The 24,222-nt window shown below is 36.5% G+C and overlaps 2 protein-coding genes across 2 annotated transcripts in view; one reads left to right on the top strand and one right to left on the bottom strand.

The window, feature by feature from the left end:
- Nucleotides 1-1,720: 1,720 nt before the first annotated feature.
- On the bottom strand, nucleotides 1,721-24,130 carry LOC134818936 (serine/threonine-protein phosphatase PP1-beta catalytic subunit). Its single transcript, XM_063828664.1, has 8 exons — nucleotides 24,112-24,130; nucleotides 7,900-7,956; nucleotides 7,513-7,644; nucleotides 6,987-7,217; nucleotides 6,654-6,830; nucleotides 5,224-5,375; nucleotides 2,581-2,715; nucleotides 1,721-2,409 (listed from the first exon to the last, which is right to left on the bottom strand). Exons 2-8 carry the CDS (start codon nucleotides 7,952-7,954, stop codon nucleotides 2,290-2,292), a joined length of 1,002 nt encoding a protein of 333 aa, XP_063684734.1. The 5' UTR covers nucleotides 7,955-7,956; nucleotides 24,112-24,130; the 3' UTR covers nucleotides 1,721-2,289.
- The window catches only part of LOC134818935 (solute carrier organic anion transporter family member 4A1-like), a 94,104-nt gene continuing 78,363 nt past the window's right edge, over nucleotides 8,482-24,222 (top strand). The window contains exon 1 of the mRNA XM_063828662.1: nucleotides 8,482-8,492. The gene's annotated coding sequence lies outside the window, so the exon portion shown is untranslated. The remainder of the gene's footprint in view (nucleotides 8,493-24,222) is intronic.

A 24,222-nucleotide genomic window follows, 5' to 3' on the forward strand; every position in this document is an offset into this window, starting at 1 on the left:
GCCCACAAATTACACGTGACTTTGGTTTTTATGGTTTTGCAGCCGTACAAAACGGTTTAACTAGGAGGTGCACGGTAAAAATAAACTTGCTCGGATTTTAAAAATTTTTGTACCACTGTTTTCTAGAGATTGTGAGAATTTCCCCAATACCAAATTTGTCATACCTTTTTGGAAAGATCAGTGAGTTTCGCCTAGGTGCCATATTTGATGGTGCGCGGCTTTTGGAGCAAAAGTAGCTGTAAAAGTCGCGTAATTTGACCAAATTCGTCCAAATTTGACCATTTTTGTCGTATTATTCGGATTTATCTTTAGTTCCTTAAATGAGATCATTCTGGAAATTGGCGACGACCTTCCAATAGGGCTTTCACAACTGTCCGAAAAATTTGGTGGATATCGGAGTTGATATAGTGATCAAAATGGGGCAAAATACGCTACTTTTAGCTGTAACATAATGTCTGATGGTTGGATATGCTTTAAATTTTTCGGACACTCTCCTTGTAAGTCTTTAAGTAAGCCGACCAATTTTTGTTGCAATTGGAGGTCGGGAAGGATACTCAATATCTATTTGTTTGAAGAAAATTGTGCTGGCCGAAATTAGCGCTAAAAAACCATCCTACAGTCGGCACGCGCGGCTCACTGTCGATGGCGCACTACCTAGTTTAACATAAACCCTAATCACAACCAGAGCCTTAGGCCTAAACAATCGAATGGAGGGGGTGATTCGGAATCAGCGTCCAAAATACACCGAACAAGATTACATTTATACCTTCACACTTCAGGGCCTTTTCACAAGAATTTTCTTAAAATTTGGGCGAGCGATTTAGTAGGCGCGGCGCACTCTCTTATCCTTTGTCCTTGCTAAGATTTAAGCTTCTTGCAACTTAGGGAACTTACAGCATTGATTCAATTCTGGAGTAAACACGTTACAATAATTGTCCTAAATTATAAACAGCGCTTCTATTACTATAATAGTTTTTACCTGGGGACCCCAGGCTATTATGTTCATAATAGAATAATAGAATAAAGATTCGGCGGAATGACAGGCTGAGCGCCGCCCAGTAATAATAGTTTGAACTATAAGCGTAATTTTACAACAGTCTGGACGCAGATGCAGAAACAAGAAGATTGTAATAATTTCCACGGTTCACAACACAACTTTTAAAGATTCACTTTCTATTCATGTATCAACACTGTTGATTCAACCGCTCCCACTAAATCGCTCGCCCAAAATGAAGAATAATAATGATTTGGGCTTAGAATAAAAATAACTGCGCTGTGAAAAGCAGCACAAAGGTAGGGGGGATATATCTTATAATCGGGGAGAGGGGCCCACTAGATGAGGACGACGAAGAAATGTAGTTATAATTTTTCAAACTTTGTATTTTATTTCATTAATTTTATCAAATATTGGGTTCATTTTTGTGAGGTATGAAGAAATGAAGAAAATCCCCAAATGCCATGATCTAATCTGGGGTATGATATTAGACCCACATATTGTTGTTCCCTCATCATTTCGGTCACCGGAATTATCTCGAACATAAATATGTCTCCTGAGATATGATCTACATTCTATAATCTACAGTTGGCGCTATGGCAGAAACACGAAATTTTTGGGGTTAAAATTGAGTGGCATGGCACTGAAGTACATTCAATATGGATAGAATTAATATATAGTTCTTTGACTGAACCGCAGTTCAGAAACAAACTAAAGAATGACGGATTCCATTACATGAAGAAGTAGCTTATTGAATTTGTACAATATCAATATAACACCCTTCTTGGGGAGTGGTGTCATGCGGGAACGAGAGAGTAAGGATTTAAAATTAAACTGCCTAGTAGTAGTAACTACTAGTAAAATTAAACATCTCAACATTCATCTCCATGCTCATCAAAACCGCAAATCTCTATTTGCACACTAAAATTTCAAAATCTCAAATACCCGCGCTCCTTTTACTTTGTAATCTCATTGTTTTCAAAGGCAAACTTGTATCATTACAACTAAGAGGTAGTAATAAAAAACCTCAGACACATCTTAAAATGTTACCCATTTTAACACAGTAATTGCTAGTTGAGAATCAGGTCATATAGTTGGTAAATCGAGCGCATTGTTAGAAATAAACAAGAATACATTCGTATCACACGTGACATTTATAGTAGCACGTGACATTTAATAGCACGTGACATTTCACAGTCACGTCAATAATCATTATCTTACAGAGTCGATTATCATGACAACGTAATGTTGTCACCATAGCAACACGATGATGAAGTGTTGCAAGTGGAAAGTTATTATTTGGCTTTCTTGCCAGGTTTGTTGTTGTTAGCGCCAGCTCGCGGTGGGGTCACAGGACGTCCACTATTCAGACCTCCGTACTGATACTTGGCTTTCTTATCCGCAGGTTTTAAGATCTGAAATGAAAGGATCAGTCGAGAAAATAAGTTTTAGAATTTGGTACATTCTTTGCTAGATTAAATAGCATGCGTTATATGTTGGACTAATGAATATGACAAAAATATGATAATATTGAGAGTTAAAGTTGCAATTATTTGTTTGAGGTTCCACAGTAAGCGTAATAATACCTGGAATGAGCACATGAGAGTCTCGTCCACACTCATCATTCCTCCAGCATTGTCAAACTCTCCACAGTAGTTAGGAGCGCTAAACAGCGTCACGAGCTGCCTCTTTGCAAAGAACTCATATCCGTCCTCAACTACCTACAAAACAAATCAAATAGTCAGCTACTCACAGAAGTAATAGTATTAGTGTACAAACTTCACTATCATTCAGAGTAGAGGCCGGACAACTTAGCCTGGTACTGTTAACTGTGTAGCCCTTTTTTAATACCTTATATCATGGGACCAGTAGTCATCAGTGACCATTATGGAGTCGGTAATATTGAATAGTTCAGAAACCAGTTTAACAAAGCATGATATTCTAATCATAGGAGTTAATGTAATTATTGTATCCAACCTAAGGCGGAAAAGTGATTCATGTAGTGAACAAATTATCATAAGCGATTTTGGCAGTTGATGAAACCTTTAAATCTACAGTCACGCGGATATGATAGTACGTGCAAACGGTCGTGTGGTTTGTATAAAAGTTTCAGCGAGAAAGACTCTAAAATTTCAGCGCTGAATTGGCTGCCGCGCGCGGCAAATAAGTCCGCGGAATTAATATGAAACTTCGTACTTTATTACTATCAGAGTATTGTTGCTTTGCACACAACGATTTTGTCAAAAAAAAACTCGCAAGAAAAATTAATTGATTCAAGTCAGCCAACAAAACTTTGACAACTACAACCTTTCGCGACATTACTTTCATATGTTAAAATAGCACCTGTCAAAGGATACAGCGCAATATTGTGTGTGCTGTCATGAACAAAGCGATGTTAGGTGTGTATAAGTCAGCGTTAATGTTGCATGCAGTGTGTGTGTGAGTGTTGTATATTTGTGTGTATGTGTGTACTGTGTGTGTAATGTGTGTGTATATAATAATATATATATATATATGTTTGTGTGTGTATGTATTTATGCTTGTTTGTATATTTTTTATGTATGCAATGTATGTAAGACGTATGTGTATACATGTGTATGGTGTAATCATGTGTTGTGTATGTACATGTGTTGTGTATGTACATGTGTGTTCGTCACACACAGTGATCAATGCTAGACATAAGGTATAATTCGCGTATTATGGTTTCGCGCCAAATTTGCCTATTTCTTTTTAGTGAAACTAATCTGCTGGTCTGACCATGTGTGGTCACGTGCTCAATATATCCCTCTATCTAATAACCGTTAGACCATCAAGGAATTACTTTACCTTTCACTGCCATGGAGCTTATATCATCAATAATAACATGTTAAATGTTAATCCAGCAGATAAAGTGGCCAAATCATTCTCCCCAGCACTGTTACATTATTTCACATGCTCCCACTTTTCAATTCCACCCATGTAAAGTGGTTCGGAACTAATATTAACCAGATTTACACGAAATTCACACAGATATTTAGTGACGTTAAGATGACGTGGTCAGATCTACACACCCTGTCATTACACATTCCTCTACACCCACATTCCACATGTTACCATAGTAACACATATAATGTAATCATTATGTAAGAGTTATATATTAAGTTATCAGGTCAAATTTCCCGGTTAGGTGATGTCTGTACCGAGATTTAAAAGGAATAATTTTACCTAAAATTAAACGACGTTTAAATAAGTATGGATAATTTGCGAAGGCGGGGTGTATATGTCATCGCCTCGAATGAAAGGCGAAAATAATAAAATCTTCATTTCAAGAAAAAAAATCACGCCAACGCTTTTGAGGGAGCACCAAAAAATGACCTTAATCATGTTAATTTTGTTTGAATAACAATCTGACCCCAAGTAACATATTAGTAATAGCAGGGAGAAGGTTAAGAATACCCTCAAGTCATTATCCCCTATTCAAAGTGATCGAGCAAATTAACCATGTATTTATATCTTGCGATATTGGCAGACTCTGCAGTGTTGTTCGAACTAAAGTGTTTCTACTATTTTCACTATCCTATAACCCCATGATATGATCACGACTTTATACTTATTAATGCTTTTCAAACAAAGTTACAACGAATTCTTCATGTAGTGCATCCTGAGTTTGGACAGGATATGCCCGTTTAAAATATTTCCATCACGTTACATTACATAATTCTCAATAAATGTAATAGATTTGTAGTGTTGTAATTAGTTTAATAGATTTGTGGTTAAAAAATCACAAACTATGGCGAGAATAGCAATTTTCTAATTTCCAATCGGGCGAAACTGGACACTTTTGTCACGGGATAGTTGTGCGAAGGAAGTAAAAGCCACTACGGACAATCGGTATGACTGTACTTGATAATTCTTACTTGATAATCTCACTATCTAATGGTCTGGAGAATTTATAGCAACACAATAGCTGCAGTGGTTATGAATTGGCCTACGGAGGCTTACCTAATCATATGTGAACTAACCCTAAGATGGTTAGTTGTAACAGTTAATAGGTATGATAAGATGGGTGTGGCAGTTTGTTTGTCTGTTTTCCTGATCATTACTAACACCTTACACTAACTAGTATTATTTTAACCAGTTATTCCTATGTAAATTGGCCGTATTAACTCATGCAATATTTAATGCATTAATTGTGTCTACAAATCATATATTTAATAAATTATCAACTAATTGCCTAATTAATTACAAACCTGATGGGCTCTGCAGATAAGATCGAGGTCGTGTCGGTGAAGGAACTTGCTAACTACATCTGCTCCAAAAGTGAAGGAAACTCCTCGGTCATTCTCTCCCCAGCCCTGTACATCCTTATCAGGATCACTCCACAACAGATCACACAGCAAACCTGACGGGAGAGAGGCTTACATTTCATGGTAACTTTGTGGGGTATCACGAACAGCTCATGGGGGGAACAATTGGAGTCACGAGTTACCATGACAACAGAGTTATTACCAGTATTAAGGGTAACCTGAACCCGGTTGTAGAGGGGACATGTCGCTAATAATATTACCGTGCTTTGGGGCCTGATTACACACGTGCCAATATAAAGTGCCAACTTTATTCGCTTCAACTAATAACATGTTGTCCTGTCCAAGATAAAGCAGAAGTGTCATACAACTGCACAAGAACTGTGAGTAAATGTCTACTCACCACACAAAATTAACCGTTTTGGGCACATTGTAATAGTTTACATTATTATCACTGTCAATTGTCTACATTATAGCATTGGCAAAACAAGCGCTTGGCTTGTACATTGTTATATAATACGTACACGTGAGTATATCATATCAAATTAATATTTAATAAATAATTAGTGCTGCATTAAAAATAAGCAACAAATGGACATTTTCTGTAGAGAACAATAACGATTGTTACCACTGCGTGTTGTTGATAAAACCTGTCGCAGATTCGGTGTGGGCAATGGGTGGAGGTGGTGTCTACTCACGTGACCGCGATACAGGGATTTGATTGGTCGCTGCTAGCACGTGTTATACAGAGTTACACTGCCTCCCTTCTAACGTATATTCAATAACCACTTTAGCAAGACGCCCGTGTCACGATTCAAGCTATTGTTCAGTTTGTTTTTCCTATTTTAGTTCATGGATGAAGCACAAATTAGCAAGAACTGCATGCGTGTTTCGTAAAAGGTTTAATTACTAAATTAATACTAAATCAAATTCGTCCAAGTAAATTAAAATGTACGTAGGTGTATAATTGCTGAATTAGTTATTAATAGATCACACGTTTGATGGTTAGATTTTCTAAGAAGTGTTGTACAGACTGCCAGATCACGAGTATTTTAAGTGCTATCAGCAGAATACAATAACATTTACCACGTACGGTAACAAATATTCAGACTTCAGATTTACAAATAACTGTATTGGCAACAGTTGACATGATTATGTGATTATGGCACGGGGTTCAGTATTCTATGATTATGGGGTTAAACATTTCGTAGTAGATGAGAACTGCTAGAATGTAGAATGTACATGTTCGACGTAAGTTTCAAGGAAAAGTACGACCTGCCTTTTCTAGAATTCACAACGTTACCTTAAGAGTTAAAAAGAGCGGATATTTAAGAATATTGTACAGCACTGTGCGAGGCTAAGAAAAGAAGGCTAACCAGTATCAGGAACATCAGTAGGTCTCATGATCCTCCTTATCTGTTCCATACTCTGCAAGTCAGGACTCAAACCACCGTGACAGCAGAATATCTTCTCATCTATAATGGCTGCTATAGGAAGACAGTTGAAACAGTCAGTGAAAGTTTTCCACAGCTTTATATTGTATCTCCTTTTACCTGTAGACATTTATAAGAATAAGCTTGATGTTTTAATCATAATATTGTGTTGGCTGCCTGACTTCCAGGAATTAAGATTTTAAAAAGGATTTTTTCTAAATTTATAGTTTAATTTTAAATTATGATAATGAGCACAACGTTCAAAGAAGCACATACATTCGTCGTAGAATCCATATATTCTGTTGATACTGGCGCATTCGTGATTGCCTCGGAGCAGGAAGAAGTTCTCTGGGTATTTGATCTTATAGGCTAACAAGAGACATATTGCTTCCAGGGACTGCTTTCCTCTGTCAACATAATCACCGAGAAATAGATAGTTGGACTCTGGGGGCAGACCTCCGTATTCAAACAGTCTCAAAAGGTCAGTGTACTGTCCATGTATATCACCTGAGACGAACAATGGTTAACTCTACCTGTCCTTTCATATCATATACATCACACAATATATACTATTTATAATATGGTACGGTACTCTTCATATCATATGTAACATCACACAATATAATATACTATTTATAATATGGTACGGTACTCTTCATATCATATGTAACATCACACAATATATACTATTTATAATATGGTACGGTACTCTTCATATGGCACTGCGCCTTCTATATGCTAAAATACTTTAACTTTTGCACTGTCGCATATTTAAATTCAAATTTGCAAGGGGTTAACAAACCACAAATTTTCAAGGGTGCTTCCAGCTCCAATAAGATAGATTGACTGAGAAATATTTCACGAGATTTCAGACACAAGCCTCTGACTTCTCCTTCCGTCAACTGTACGTTCTTACCAGGCCTACACCCTCTAACTGAGAAAAATCGATTGAATTATATATTAGAAGCGAATTATATATTAGGATGATCAATTAGAATTATGAATGACATAAATAGCAGTTAAACAATGATACTTGAATAAATCAATAACACATGAAGCCTGTTGCTTGGGATCTTTAAAGGTTACATCTAATCAAACGTAGTGAAGTATTGAAAGTTTTGTTCACAAAGGTATCCATAGATCGGAATGTATAAGATAAGCGATGGAATTATTAACATCAAGTACTTACCTTCCAAGAGGCGGGCGATGACACTGTCTACATTTAGCGTTTCAGTTTCTCCCATGACTAAAAAATCAGCTGGTTAGGAAAATATTATATTATATTAATATGCTTGTAATATCGTTTAATAACAACGAAAACGTGAGCCACGAAAATTTATGAAAAAATCAAAATGTGTTATCATTACAATCTGACATCATCATTAGAATAAGAAATAAATCTTACAAAGCAAAGCTAATATACCTATACATTGAATTCTTAATTCAAATTGTTCCAGATCTTCTTAATGAAATCTTTTAAATATGAATTATTTTATTAATGTCGGAAAAAAAATCTTCTAGAACAGAATAGGCTAGAATATAAGCAAATTTTAAACAACTGAACACAATAGTGACCTAATAAATAGTTTAATAAACCAAGTATGCTGACAAGGATTACACACGTCAGAATTTAATTCAGTATGTAGTGAACCTTTAACAGAAGTTGAATACTTTTAACACTACTGTAGGATTTCCTAAAACATGAACAAATGAAACAAAGGTTTGCTATGCTGGAGGAATACAAATTCAAGCTTGTTGCCCTGCACTTTAACAAATAATTTGAGCAGTGGTTACTGAGAACAGTAAACGACCGGGGGTAGGATTTGGCCGGGGCCGGGAAGAAATAGCTCCCCCGGTGCCGGGATTTCACGGCGCCGGGAATCCCGGTCGATTACTGACTGAGAAATCAATCAACAAGTATTCCTTCCAGTTAAGTCGTTGCATTAATTGGTAAAACAACTAAGCTGCTTATATAAATAATTAGAATTCAATGTATTCTATGTTAACAATCACTCAACTGAAAAAGAAGTACTTCTCAATATGGATACTTCTTGAAGGCTGGTAAAATTTCTTTCAGTAAAGCCTATGGGAGCCAAATTAACTGCACTTCGAACAACGGGATTGGTTGCTTGAACGTCTTTGTATTAGTACTTGCAATCAGAAGGTTGCAGGTTCAAGACCCACTTCTGCTATTAATCAATGAAACAAGAAATTCAATGAAACAAGAAATTCAATGAAACAAGAAATTTAATTTTAGCACATTTTACAGAATAAAAAGATGTAAAACAATTTATAAAATATAATGCCCATTGGGTGTATGACTTTTTGTCCTTGACTGCTAGTTTGGTTTTGGAAAGACAGGTAACTAACGGGGCAAGGAATGCGCGTGCCTGGAAGCTTTTGCACACACCGAAACGCTAGTTCAGGTAAGTTTTTAGAGACAAGGCTCACATTAGGACTAGAAGAAAAATTGTTAGCAGACATTAGGGGTTCTGTTTATAGTTGTTACTATAGGTTGCAGTCTTGTTGTGACAAAAAGTCTACACTTAAACATGCTTTAGCTTATATTGTGTAGTTCAAGGATATAAAATGCAGCTTTAAGGTGGATATTGGAGAGCTGGCGAAAGATTATGGCCTTTGTATCAATGGTTATAATAAGCTATAAATATTTTAAACTATACAGTGCTAATTACAAATTTCTTTATACTTCTTTCTCAAATTAAATTTTAAAAATTCAAAAATATACATTAATTTTATTAAAACTTTCTCACACATACTTTACTCACAGGACAAGACTTGGAAAACAGTAGCCACTAGCCTAGGGTAATTTAATTGAGATGTGTGTGATCAACCAGTTATGATGTTTGGAAAATAACATTTGTGCAGTCAAAATCTTTTACGGTCCAATCAAGCAGGGCGTAGTTATGTTGATTAGCTAATAGCGCCCGTTTTAGCTTTCCTCGCAAGCACATTACACTAGTAGTAAAGTCAGTCATTCTGAACTTTGGGGTTAAAATGTTAAACATTTTGGTTGATCTAGTGTTGTGATTGTCAGGTGGGAGGGTGAGAATCCCTGCCACGTTTTTTGGTCAGTTTCGCCGGGGCTCATGTCTTTCCTCGAGGGAGCATTAGTGTCTACAGAAAAACTGACAAATCCTAGCGAAGTCCAATCCGAACCACATCTTCCATCAGAGGTGGTGCTGGGTCAGCTGGTTACTGAACGGATTGGCCTGGAGAAAGGCATTGTCCTGTTATTCTCAAGTTAACCATAGAGGGGGTCAGGCGCTGTTTGCTCACGGCTGGTTCTTGGAGCCAACACCCTCAGCCCCACAGAAGTGGGAGCACTGTTGGTGGTGGCTCACCCAGATAACGGACAGTGTCTCTCCTTCTTTCTTCTTGGACTTGCATTGTTGCTGGTGAGTCAGCTGGCAATGCAACAGTGTACCATACTACTAAAAGGACTTTGAGGGGGTCTGTAGTCCCCCCGCATAGTATGTTTGTGTTTCACTGATTTGTAAACTGAAGACGTAAATATTCATGTTTTCTTCCCCACATCTCCTACACCTCACCCCAACCGCACGTTCCTTGCGGGTAAAGGAACATTCAACCGCAGGTTCCTTGCGGGTAAAGGAACAAACAAAAACAAAAAACGGCAGACTCCTTGCCGGTAAAGGAGAATTCTACAACAAGTTCCTTGCCAGTAAAGGAACGTTGAACAAGTATCGAATCAGTATGGCTATTCTCAGCTTCAGATAGGGACAGCGTGACAGTTTTATCCTTCAGGGACAGCGGAAGCTATGCCAAAATTTTCAGCCGATCCCTTTCATGTGCAAGTTTAACCATCCACAGTTTCTATTACTGATTTTGAGACACCTCCGGAGACTTAATCATGCATGGTTCTTGAGTCAAAGTATAGCAAATTGCCGGAAGAGAGTTAATATATATGTAATTTCAATTATTTATGATACCGATACAAGCATTCAAATTCCAGACATTTTCAACCAGAATAGTGAGCTGAAACAGGCTTTCTGAGAGTCTTTTGATGTCTTAGCTCAATATCATACCGAATGGCTCTCATGAGGAATAAGGTCAGTTGGCTGCTTGCATATCTGGCCATTATTTCTCGGGACGATCATGTCATAATGATTCTGCTCTGTTGCTTTGACGTCAGTGGCAGACATTTTGTCCCACAGGTCGCTGTGAAGTCCTTATGTGCACAGCCAGTACAGAAAGGACGATACTTAAGGATACTTAAGGATCCGCGAGGGCTTGAAGGCTTATCCAGATAGCCCATTATTCGCACCTATCTCCGTGGATTCCCTTAGAAGCGAGGCCGAACGGTGAACCTCTACCAGTAAAATTTGAGGTCCTACTCCGGAGGAGAAACCCGGTTACGGATTAAAGCCGTCCGGGACTAAACAGTAACAGTAACAGATTGTCAGGTGGGTCTGCCTGACAGATTTGAAGGCAGGGTTTCCTTGATGAACATGTGTGACCCTCATGATCATGTAGGGATATTGGAGCACGGAATTTCATTATCTTGTAGAGCTCGAGGTAACTGTGGTATGTATAGAGATTTTGTATTATAGCTAGAATATTATTATGTTTGTATATCGGTTTGGTGTGCTCTTTTATGAAAAATTTTTGGTCAAGTTTCTGGTGTCCTAGATAGGCCTAGTACGTGAACAAGTCTTAAACTTATCAAGGTACGCCAGCCTATCACCAAATAGTACTCTGAGACAGTTTTGATTGATTGAAATAAATTTTCGTGCACATACAGAATGAATGGTTAATAATTTAATATATATGTAGACCAAGCTCTGTGCACGGGATGCTTCCTGGAAGAATCCAGTTCTTTTAGCGGGGCACCCTACCTAAAGCCAAATTGAGATATAATAATCATATTCCTAGAGAAATAATCAGAAATCGAATACCAATCAAATAATATGATATATATGAGTAGTAACCATATTTACTATGCAAAATGCCCCAACCACATAGTGTAAATTTATATAGAATTCAAATTCCATATCATCATTAAACCTCAATACCTAGTCAATATAATAGCCCAAGCAAAATTAAATAACTTCTTATATACCTTACTGTCATACTACAAATTAATTAAACATTTGAAATCTGTTGACCAGAGAATAAATTTCTAAGCCTAATGCAAGTGAAATAATTTAGATGCAATAATGAATGCCTAATGTGAGTATCATTTGTCAATGTCCTTGTAAAAAAGTCTGTACAAGAGATATGAGTAACTAATATAGAAGAAAAAACAGGAAGTTGTCGTCTGTTGTAAAATAAATAAAATATCTAGAATATAAATTAGAATATAAAATAACATTCAGTCAATGTGTCGTCAATAAACTGTACAATTATCAAATGTTAAAACTGGGTGATACAGTCACCAAAAAAAAATACTAAGTATGATAAGTTAATAAATTAAATGTGGTCTATAAAACTACCACTAAGTATAATAGGTCAATAAATTAAAAGTGGTTTATAAAACTACCACTGTGGGAACCCCTTCTCCAGTTAAAACATGTCAGTCATGTGCAAAATCAATCAGAATGGTAAGGTGGTAAAAAAGGGAATATCTTTTCGATACATCAATTATATATGCCTCAGATTTAAAAGAATTAGAAGTTACTTAGTTATCGGCGACTATGATTGCAGTGTAAAATTTGTCATATGAATTGTCGAAGGTATAATTAGGGTCTGTTGTTATAGATGATAGTAGCTGTTTCTTATACGAATCACTAAAGCTTTTAACATCGGGCAGATTTCGTAGATCTGTTGGAACATTATTCCAACATTTTGCCCCCAAGTATTGAAAGTTTTTATGTGATGTTGATCTATTGACATAAAGGTTGCAGCTTTCGCCGCTCCTACTACCTCCTGATATGTAACTAAATTTGTTCATAAAGTTTGTAGGACAATTGTCATGGATGATTCTAAACATATAATTTGACAGATGGAGTTGTCGTCTAAGATGGAGTGGTAACCATTTCATGTCTCTATAAACATTAAGGCTGCTCTCTGTTTTTGGAACGTTGAGAGCTATTTTGGCTACCTTTTTGTACAGAGTGTCAAGTTCAGCAAGTTTTGTCTTGCCAGCTCTACAATAGATCGTGTCTAAATAATCGAATTGTGGCAACATGAGTGCATTGGCAAACATTTTCCTATATTTAATGGGTAGCAGTGCTTTACTTCTATACATGGCACCAATTCTCTTCATGACCTTCCTAATAATATAATCTACATGGCTTTTGAAGTTTAATTTACTATCTAGAATGAGGCCAAGATATTTTGTCTCTTTGCACTCCTTGATTGTGAAAGTTACCTCATTACAATCAATGGTTATTTCATCATGTTGGTCAACAGAATCAAACAATAGGAATTCTGTCTTCTTTTCATTGAGTGATAATTTATTAACACTGAGCCATTTAAAGATTGTCATAAGTTCTATTTTCATGTTTATAAATGTGCTTCTGCAGGTTTGATCAAAGAATAGTGCACCATCATCTGCAAATAGAAAGGGCTTAGATAGGTTACAGGCATAAATGATGTCATTTATGAAGATACTAAATAATATAGGCCCAATGATGCTTCCTTGTGGTACACCACTCAGAACTTCTAAAAATGAGCTTAGATTGCCATTGATCCTAGTGCATTGATATCTACAAGATAAGAAGTTCTTAAACCAGGTTAAAGCAATGCCACCAATTCCATAATATGCCAATTTTTGAAGCAATATTTCATGATTCACTGTGTCAAAGGCCTTCTTAAGATCAAGAAAGATGATTCCTGGTTTATAAGACTTAGATTTACTCATATATATTTCGTCCATCAGATCGTACATCAGATTAGTTGTGGAGTGATTTTTCCGAAAGCCATATTGATGCCGGATGAAAAGTTTGTTCTCTTCCATGTAATCAGTGAGTTGCTTGCCGACAAAGTATTCTATAAGTTTTCCTACAAGTGGAAGGATGGATATTGGCCTGTAATTATTAGGATCATCTTTCATTCCTGCCTTATGGATGGGAGTTACTCTAGCTTTTTTACAAAGGGTTGGTACAACACCTGTATTAAGGCTCAGATTGACAATGTGGGTCAGTGGCTCAACTATGTGTGGTACAGCTTGCTTAAGTAAAAATAGAGGCACATTGTCATATGAGGCCTTGTCATTCTTGAGCGTTTCGACATACATTAGGATATCAGTTTCATTTATTTCTTGGAATCTATCAAATGAGATATTAGAAGTTCTAGGAGGTAAAAAATCAGTAAAACTAACTCTTTCAATATTGGGGGCCTGATTTTGTAATCTTGATCCAACATTTGCAAAATGAAAGTTAAATAGCTCAGGATCATTCTCATTGATAGTTTGACAATTAGTTGTACCAGGGGTCATATTTGATGCCAGTTTGATAGTTTTCCATATCCCTTTAAGATCATTCTTGGCACTTTTAACTTGTAGATCATCGATTACATTAGCCTTTTTGCAGGTTTTAGCTAATTTATTTCTAATATTTCTCTGAATCTTGTAGCAATCCCAGGCCTCATTACACTTTATACATTTGCTACATGTACCACATTTATTGCAATTTCCATTGTCTCTCTTATCCTTCTTTTTACGGAATTTCTTTAGAAGAAAATGTGTATGATTAATGGCATATAAAAGTTCAGTAGAAGGTTTATGTATGAACTTTTCATGCCTTTCTATGGTCTTGCAAGGGAAGAAGGTTGCATATGCCTGTTCAATATGATGACAAAGGCCAGCTGTGATAGCTTCAACATCTGTACTTTCCAATAGTGGACTGTAATCAGAACAGGTGTCTAGATAGTCTAAGAATTGTTTAACATTACGTTTACAATGATTTCTAATTTCAACCTTCTCAAATTTAGGAGCTATAGGTACTTTACAATCTATCTCACACATAATAGCTTGATGATCTCCAATACGTTCATCAAGAACAGAAGATTGGACAAAATCTGCATAACAGTTAGTGAATATTACATCAATAGTAGTCTGGGTAACATTGTCTCCACGTTTAGCAACTCTAGTTATCCCTTGAATGGTTTGAACTAGATTGTAACATCTCAAGGTCATATCTAATTTTTTGTACTGGGTGGATGAGATATTATTCTGGTCAATGTTTATATCCCCAATCCAGATAACCTTTTTCCCATTCAATTTTTTCATGCAAAAATGAATGTATTCAATAAAGTTATCAACACTGCAATAATTTCCAGAGCGATAGAAGCAGCAAACATTGATCTTGCTATTCTTAAGCTTCACCCATAATGCTTCAATGTTATCAAGCTTACTATCCATAACTAATTCTGTGTAAGCTAGTTTTTTGTTTATCATTAAGCCACAACCACCCCTAGAACTGTTTGGCCTGTCGCATCGCATAAGGTTGAAGGAGGAAGGAATATTTATGGTGTCTGTGTCAATAGTATCATTAAGATTCATCTCATTTAGGGAAAGTATGTCTAATTTATGATCTCTAATAAGTTGGGAAAGTTCATTACTTTTAGCTAAATTGAGAAGCCCTCCTTGAATGTTACAATGACCAATGCAGAGGTTGTGAAACCTATCAGCTGCATTATTAAAATTTGTCATCTTGTGAATCTTATTAATTCACAATGGAATGAATAAAAGTTGTAAAGTTGTGTTTAAACAGTACTTCTGAGCAGTAAATAATGAGCTTATACGTTGCTTCGCTGCCCCACCCCATACAGATATACAGTAGGAAAGATGTGATTCACAGTGGTTCTGATTCAGTCCATTAAGGGGGCCGGGGGGGGGGGGGGGGGGGGGGTCTTCATCAAAATTCTCTCGAAATCGAGTTCATAGTTGTTTCCGATAGAGGGGATTGATATCTATCAGCTGCTTTTGGTCCCATGGAAAAATATTGTTCCTAGCCGAAATTATTGCCGGCCAAAGGTCAGCGCTTATGTGTAATTGTATTGCGCGAGCAATTTTCAATCGCGCGTTCTGAAAATCGAGTCTAAAAATCTATCTTCTCCTACATTTTTTGAGCAATCACCCTCAAACTTTCAGGATATGTTCTTAGGATCAGTTAGAAGAGAACTCTAGAGCCAGAATTTGGAGATAGGCCTTAAAAGATTTTTGATTCGATTTTGAAAATCTTGGACCTCTAAAAATCAAGGTCCAAGATATTCAAAATCGAATTAAAAATCTTTAAAGGCCTATCTCAGAATTCTGGCTCTAGAGTTCTCTTCTAACTGATCCTAAGAACATATCCTGAAAGTTTGAGGGTGATTGCTCAAAAAATGTAGGAGAAGATAGATTTTTAGACTCGATTTTCAGAACGCGCGATTGAAAATTGCTCGCGCAATACAATTACACATAAGCGCTGACCTTTGGCCGGCAATAATTTCGGCTAGGAACAATATTTTTCCATGGGACCAAAAGCAGCTGATAGATATCACTCCCCTCTATCAGAAACAACTATAAACTCGATTTCGAGAGAATTTTGATGAAGACCCCCCCCAGCCCCCTTAACACAATGTACATTAAAGCTGTGATGCTTAATGGGGAAGAAGAACAGTTCTTGCATGTGAACTGTGAAGGACCTTACATTTCAAAAGTATTTTACTTCAAGGTACTACACACATAATTTCCCGCCAAAACCTGCTGGTCAGTTTGGTGGTCGAGTTAGAGGCGTAACATTGCATGTTGCCCCCCGGCCCCCCCCCCCCCAACCCCCGAAGAAGCGCCTCCCTATTGGTGCCCCCTTCCCTTTTAGCACCCTCCCTAAAATTAAACAACTTAGGTGATTTTAGAGGATACGCCAGCAATATTTCAAAAAAATTAGCGGCGTTTTTTGCAAAGTTGTGCCTAATACACATTTGCTGCAAATGCGATATTTACACATGTAAAATAGTGAAAACTGGCCACGGGCCTAAATATTACATATCAATCAATTACAATTCATTAATATTACCAATATTAAAAACTATCGAAAATATTCAAGAAAGTATTCTCTAGCCAAAGGGCTCAATATTTAAATCTAAATCTTCAATATTGTCTGGTTTATATCGCAACTTACACATGTAAAATAACATTTTTAAGTAAAAATCTGAGCCTCAGGGAGGTGCTGACATATACATTTTGGCTACATTGAATTACGCTATGCTTTGGCCATTGAACCTTACCATATAATAGCATAGTGAAATTGATCTACTCAAAATTTTGCTTTCTGTCACCATCTGGTGAGCCCTATTACTGCATGATACTTTTTTACAAGCAGAAATCAAGATGTTTATTTAGTAAAATTTACAGTTGTGAAAGCTTACGTTCAGTTTAGCTCAGTAATCTGGGGATTCCTAAGGAGTCTACAACAAAGATCCGAACCCTCTGCTTAAGGCAGAAGCTAGATTAAATATGTGATATTAAATTCAGTCTCGTCTCGATTTTCCTTCAAAGCACAATTGTTCTGTCAGACACTCGACTGTTCTACAACGGATGTAAATAATTTATTACCAATCAGCATATGGATGACTTTCGTAAGGGTCCACAACCATCACTTTCTTGGCGGTCTCAGCGCACCTTTTCAACGGGCAACCAAGGCCAGATCCAGAACAACTGTTCATCTTCTACCAGTGTAAGTACAAGTCGTAAAACTCCATATTGTCAAGCCATGTGGCAGAATAGTATGCACTCATGATTCCGAGACAGATGGGGATACGATTCCCAGAGTCACATGAAGTCTAAGAAAAAGATTAACCAGAAAATCATCAACACGTGGTCGCCAAACTTAAAAGTATACCTGATCAAACTGACTGATCAAAACCACTAAACTATGTGTGGGCATTCGTGAAACTAGTTCAGAATCATGTTATCGGTTGACACAGCCGAATGATCAAAGAACCGTGATTGAGGATGTTATGAGGAAGGGTCCTGCTAAAAGATGTATTACTTTTATTTGTACTTAGTACGTACATCTATATCGAATGTACTTTACATCAGTACTATTGCATATTGGCAGAGTTTTCAGATGCAGAGGACGATCGGTCACAATATCATATCAAATCATTTAAGGACACGTTCATTTGAGTTTGAGGATATTGGTAAATATAAGTGACCCTATTAAAAGGCACAGTGTAGTTGACTTTGTCACACTATGAAATTACACAAACCCTTGATGGTTAGGATAATCGTCTCATCCTCTAGGCTAACTTTGTCACATAACGATATCTTAATCAGGTGATAAGATATCGCTTAAATACGGCCGGCACGGAAATGGTTACATTGTCACACTATAAACATGTGACAGAGTAAATATGGACCCCTTGCTGCCGTTTTTGACCAAAATTTTGAGTGTCCAGTTGATTGGATGGGTACATATGACCATTACCTACATATTTGACGACTTTTTTCGTTAGATGGTGCACTCAGGTTTACTGTGTCACACATTTAAGAAAATATGTGAAGAATGTTTAGGGAACCCTGATAAGCAATGCCGAGTAGTATAGGTTTATTTAATGGCCTGGAAGTGCTAGGAATTGTTATTATATCATATAGTTGCAAGGAATTAAAACACAGAAGGCACAGACAAGTTTACTTTGTCACATAATCTTGATGATATCTGAACATGTGTGAAATTGAACAAATAATGATATACCAGCTTAAACCCTTTGTATTACGTACTATGGATCAAACAACACTGCTAGTACCACGCACCAGTCACATAAATCATTATCCGGTGGTAATATGTTAACAGTGTCACAATTAAACTACCGCAACATGGTCAAAAATAGGGTAATTTCGTCACAACAAAATTATTGTAACTCTGTCAGCTCCTTGCTGGCAAAATAACTAGTTTATCGAAATTTTTTTGATGATAAAGTTACATAGTATTCTAATAGAGGTATAGTTCTTCAAAATAGGGGCAAGACATGTTTACTTTGTCACATCAGTTATTATAAGAGTTAGGTAATCGTCATCAGATTAACCGATCTTTTTCGTAGTATGGATCGATTAATATAGGCAATAAAGCATCCTAATTCCTATGCCAATTTTAACACACTATCTTGATATTGTTGGGGCAGGAAAAGTTAATTTTGTCACATTTTTAGTGACTTAGACAAATTTAACCTGAAATTGTTAAACTTGAGCTCTGATGTTCTGGACAATATTCTACCAATCGTTTCTGAAAGAATGTTTAATTCTAATACAGTTATAGATAAATAGATCTTCAAAATAGGGGCAAGACATGTTTACTTTGTCACATCAGCTATTATTAGAGTTAGGTAATCGTCATCATATTAACATATATTCTTTTGTAGTTTGGATTGATTTATTTAGGTAATAAAGCAGCCTATGCTAATTTTAACACACTATCTTGATATTGTTGGGGCAGGAAAAGTTAATTTTGTCACATTTTTAGTGACTTAGACAAATTTAACCTGAAATTGTTAAACTTGAGCTCTGATGTTCTGGACAATATTCTACCAATCGTTTCTGAAAGAATGTTTAATTCTAATACAGTTATAGATAAATAGATCTTCAAAATAGGGGCAAGACATGTTTACTTTGTCACATCAGCTATTATTAGAGTTAGGTAATCGTCATCATATTAACATATATTCTTTTGTAGTTTGGATTGATTTATTTAGGTAATAAAGCAGCCTATGCTAATTTTTACACACTATTTTGAAATTGTTGGGGCAGGAAAAGTTAATTTTGTCACATTTTTAGTGACTTAGACAAATTTAACCTAAAATTGCTAAACTTGAGCTCGGATGTTCTGGACAATATTCTACCAATCGTTTCTGAAAGAGTATTGAATTCTAATAGAGTTATAGATCTTCAAAATAGGGGCAAGACATGTTTACTTTGTCACATCAGTTATTATTACAGTTAGGTAATCGTCATCACATTAACATATATTTTTTGTAATTTGGATTGATTTATTTAGGTAATAAGGCAGCATATGCTAATTTTTACACACTATCTTGAAATTTATGGGCAGGAAAAGTTCATTTTGTCACATTTTTAGTGACTTTGACAAATTTAACCTAAAATTGTTAAACTTGAGCTCTGATGTTCTGGACAATATTCTACCAATTTTTTCTGAAAGAATGTTGAATTCTAATAAAGTTATAGAATATATAGATCTTCAAATAGGGGCAAGACATGTTTACTTTGTCACATCAGTTATTATAAAAGTTATTAAAGGAGACTATTTCATTATATAATCATTGTTTTTAACCTATTTAATTTGCGATTTCGTATAATTTTTTGTGACAATGCAATGTAAACATCAACTGATCTTAACTTGCATCAACTACATTGTCATCATGTAAAGTTTTCCCGCCTTTCAAACCAAAATCAGATATAAATAATTCGCCCAAAATTTTAAATTTCATATATTGTGACAGAATTAACCTCATTTCCCAATAACCAAGTGCCTGTATTAGCTAACTTTTCAAAGCAACATATTTAAGGGCTATGATTGGTACTCCGTACTTGGTAGATCAACCATCAAATAATGAGTTAAAAGGGTTTTGAGGACACCTCACAGTAGAATAGAGGTATGGTATCCTGAGTGTGACAAAGTTACCCAAATATTGCCTTGTAACCGTTCGATCCGTGCCCTTTAACCAATGTTGTATCATAATTGTTAGATTGACCTAATCTACTATGTTTCAGGCCAAGGAATGGTAATTAGACAACTGCAGTTAATTAAGTCACACAAAATGTGACATTTGATACATTTTAGTGCCTAACAACAATATATTTTCTTTCTGAGCAGTGCATATGGGAGTATGGGTTATGTGGCTAATGTTCAGAACTTCTGAACGTGCTAGGTTAATAGATGTCAAAATTAAGCCACTATCGTCAAAAACGCTATTATTTTTATTTACCAATATCCTCAAACTCAAATGAACGTGTCCTTAACAGATTATATCATATCATGGACCAGTTAAAAACCTTCGTTTTATTTTGTCGACCAATACAAGCAAAGTTATTTCACATAACGCCTCTGAATTAGAGCAGAGCATCCCTTTTCGTATTAAATTAAACTACCTAATAACTGATTACGTGAAGTACTGTACACAACTTGTATTGGGCCGCACCACGCGCGGCTGTATCGTGGCTTTCGCCCCGATGCTGGATGAAATGACATTGAATAAAATAACAATGAGGGCCACGACGTGATACAAATCAATTTATAACTTAATTGACGATGTCAATTCATCTCAGCTCGGCGCGGCACAGTAGCGCATCACTGTCGCTGTGAGAAGCCTCATTGAGTGCGCGGCGCGGCACAGTAACGCATCGCGCTACAATTTATTTGATACATGTTTCGTATCCAAATATCGGATTCGGCGCGAAAAGTGGCATGCAACGTATGTCAATATTTGGAGGTAGGACTTCGCCGCTTCGACGCGCTGCGCAAAGTTTAATTTTATTTTGCAATCGAAGAGATCGTTGCTCTGTTAATTTGCTAAGCAACGATCGATAATGACATCGTCAATCAAATATTTTATGAGTATTACCGTTTTGCGTTTAATTAAGTTTTGCGTTTAAATTCAGTTAAGTGACAAAAATCATTTTACATTATTAATTAAAAGCGTTGTAGCACGATGCGTTACTGTGCCCCGCCGCGCACTCTATTATGCTTCTCGCAACGACAGACAACAGATATGCTAGATCGGCGAGGTGCGCTACTGTGCCGCGCCGAGCTGCGATGAATTGACATCGTCAATTAATTATAAGCACTACGCGGTGCGGCCCTGTTTTGCACCCTATATTGCTCCAACCAGAGCCCTCTCGCTTGCATTGAAACAAGCGCGTCATGCAGTACGCGTATACACATGGCTATGTGTACACCATATACAAGTATTCCTGCCAAGTAACATCAGATCTTACAGAAGCAATATACAATCAACACCCAGATTTTTATGATGATCAGGAAAAACTTGTAGAGATCAAGGCCCAAATCAGAAAATCAAGGATTGAGTTTTTCAAGGAGAGAAAAGATGAGGTTAAAAAAGACCTGAATGAAAGCCAAAAATTGCAATTACATCTTACATTTAATTAGAGAAAGGGACAAGTTCCTGGCTGTCATCACTCCCGCTCAAATCATTTGGATTCTGTCTCAACAAGCAAGAATTCAATGACGCCCTAGCCCTTAGGTACAACTTTGGAATAAAAGATGCTACAAGAAAATGTGTATGTGGAAGTGACAACTCAATAAACCACTCATTAATATGCAAAAGGGGTGGGTATGTATTTCTTCGCCGCAATTCATTGAGAGATGTAATGTGTTAGCAGAGCTCTTAGAAACTGCTGGCTGTAAAGACGTTACCACTGAACCTCTCCTTATCCCTGTCAATGGGAAAGAACTTCCTGCAGGGGCCAACAAAGCAGATGGAGCTTGGTTAGATGCTAGGAGTGTATGGAACCCATTGGAAAGGGCATTTTTAGATGTAAGAGTATTTCATGCTCAAGCTCCTTCCAATAAGGCTTTTGGATTTCCAATGAGTATGTACACTAGCCATGAGAGACGGAAGAAAAACATGTACAACAAAAGGATTGTCGAAGTAGAGCATGGAACATTTACACCAATAGTCCTATCAACAACAGGTGGAATGGGAAGAGAAGCAAATACTTTTTTCAAAAAGTTAGCTGATAGAATGTCTAGAAAATCAGGACAAAGATACAGTGAGGCAATGACATTTATCAGGAAAAGAATAAGATTTTACTTATTGAGAACAACAATTATAGCTCTTAGAGGAGAAAGAGGGATAAAAAGTGGTAGGGCTGTTAAAATATCAGAACTAGATATAAATTTAGAGCCAACAAATTGAACTGGCTACTTCTACTACTTAAAGGGTTTTTTAAAAATTTACTAAGATTTTTTATTGAATTTCATATTGAATTTTTATATAGGGTCAATGCTATATTATGTGTATATTGTTTGAATTTTTCTGTATTTAGAAAAAACAATAATATCACGTGATCGAGACAGTTTTTCGCCAATATCTAGTCAGGGGAGCATTTTAACCCTATGTCATGGGGGGTGATTAGGAATCAGTGTCCGAAAATACATCGATTGATGTTGGTTTTAACTGTCGGGGGCCCTTTTAGAACAATCTCGAAAATCGACTGTAGAGTGATTTAGTACGCTCGATGAAATTTGATAGATATGAAATATTTTTATTGTTTATACCTTTATTGCTGTGGGTTCCAGGCTTTATTTGTAGGTTTATAACCTACCAAGACGCGCGCCGAGTTGGACTTGTCGACGGTCTTGATTAGAAGCAAATATTTTACAAGTATCACCCGTTAACTACAACAGTCATGTAATACAGGTTATCGTTAATTTCACCGAGAACTTCTACAACTTTATGTTTCCTAACTGCTCATCATCACCCTTATTCTATAAATAAAAATAACAACGTTCCTGCTTTCGCTGTCCTTTTCAACTATTGTCTTAACTACGGATCTTCTTTGGCGTAAGAGCAGCTGCACAAGTCTTCTTTAGGGCAGAAGAATATTTTTTATCTCTGTCTACACTGTTGTTTTAACTAACTTGAGTTCTTCATCCTTCTTTTCGATAAAGTTACGACAGCTGATAACAGAGCTTGCTAATTGCAACAAAATGTAAAGTGATTATTACACACAATATGAATTAAAGTTGTAAAGAATTACAGTTATAAATCTTAATTTATACTGTTAATGAAATGCTCGTTGTAGCATTATATTTTCGCCTTTCCTTCATCATTGATCACTAAGTTTTCTGTCATATACCCTGATATATTTTTTGTCATCAGAGCTGCTGGAGATGAACAAGAAGAAAAAACCAGCCACTCCCTGATATTGAGAATTGGTACAGCTGTTCCTTGGTACAACTATGGACAACTATTTAGAAATCTAACTAAGAAATTTTCTTTATTTGGCTTGCTTCTCAACTAAGGAATAAAAAATTCAAAACACTAGGTCAGATCTTGATCCAGTTTTTTCTTCTTGTTAGTCTCCAGCAGTTCTGATCACAAATGCGAGGACTGAAAATGTACATTTACCCCTCCCCCTCTGGCCTTAACTCAAGAAGGACTAAGACAAGAAGAACTAACACAGAAAAGATACTAAGCACTTAAAAGACAACTATTCAAGTCCAAAACATGACGGTTTCTCTTGTCAAGAACTCAATATTCAAGAACTGGGAATATTTTGGCAGTTGTCGTTAGACATTAAGATTACAGATTTTATTTGCAAAATAGAACATGGTATGTGATATTTGTCCTTAATTGAAATACTGATAGTTGGATAATATCCGGTTGGAAGAGACAAGGACAAGTGAAACAAGGAAGTTAGGAGTAAGGGCAAATTTCCGGTGTCAACGCCATCTTCAGGCTCAAATTATTTGTTATATATGTAGTAGTGTTGAAAGTATTTATATTATCCAACTATCAGTATTTCAATCATGAGACTAATAAACAGCGAACTACTCCGTTATTTGATTGT

The sequence above is a fragment of the Bolinopsis microptera genome, chromosome 7 (genome assembly GCF_026151205.1).
Source record: "Bolinopsis microptera isolate Bmic1 chromosome 7, MBARI_Bmic_1.0, whole genome shotgun sequence".
Classification (NCBI taxonomy): Eukaryota; Metazoa; Ctenophora; class Tentaculata; order Lobata; family Bolinopsidae; genus Bolinopsis; species Bolinopsis microptera.

Coding starts and splice junctions, on each gene's coding strand:
- LOC134818936 (XM_063828664.1), bottom strand. CDS start 7,954: ATGGGAGAAACTGAAACGCTAAATGTAGACAGTGTCATCGCCCGCCTC. Junction 7,218..7,512: donor AGCACCCTTGAAAATTTGTG/GTTTGTTAACCC, acceptor TGTTCGTCTCAG/GTGATATACATGGACAGTAC. Junction 2,716..5,223: donor TTATCTGCAGAGCCCATCAG/GTTTGTAATTAA, acceptor TTTGTTTTGTAG/GTAGTTGAGGACGGATATGA.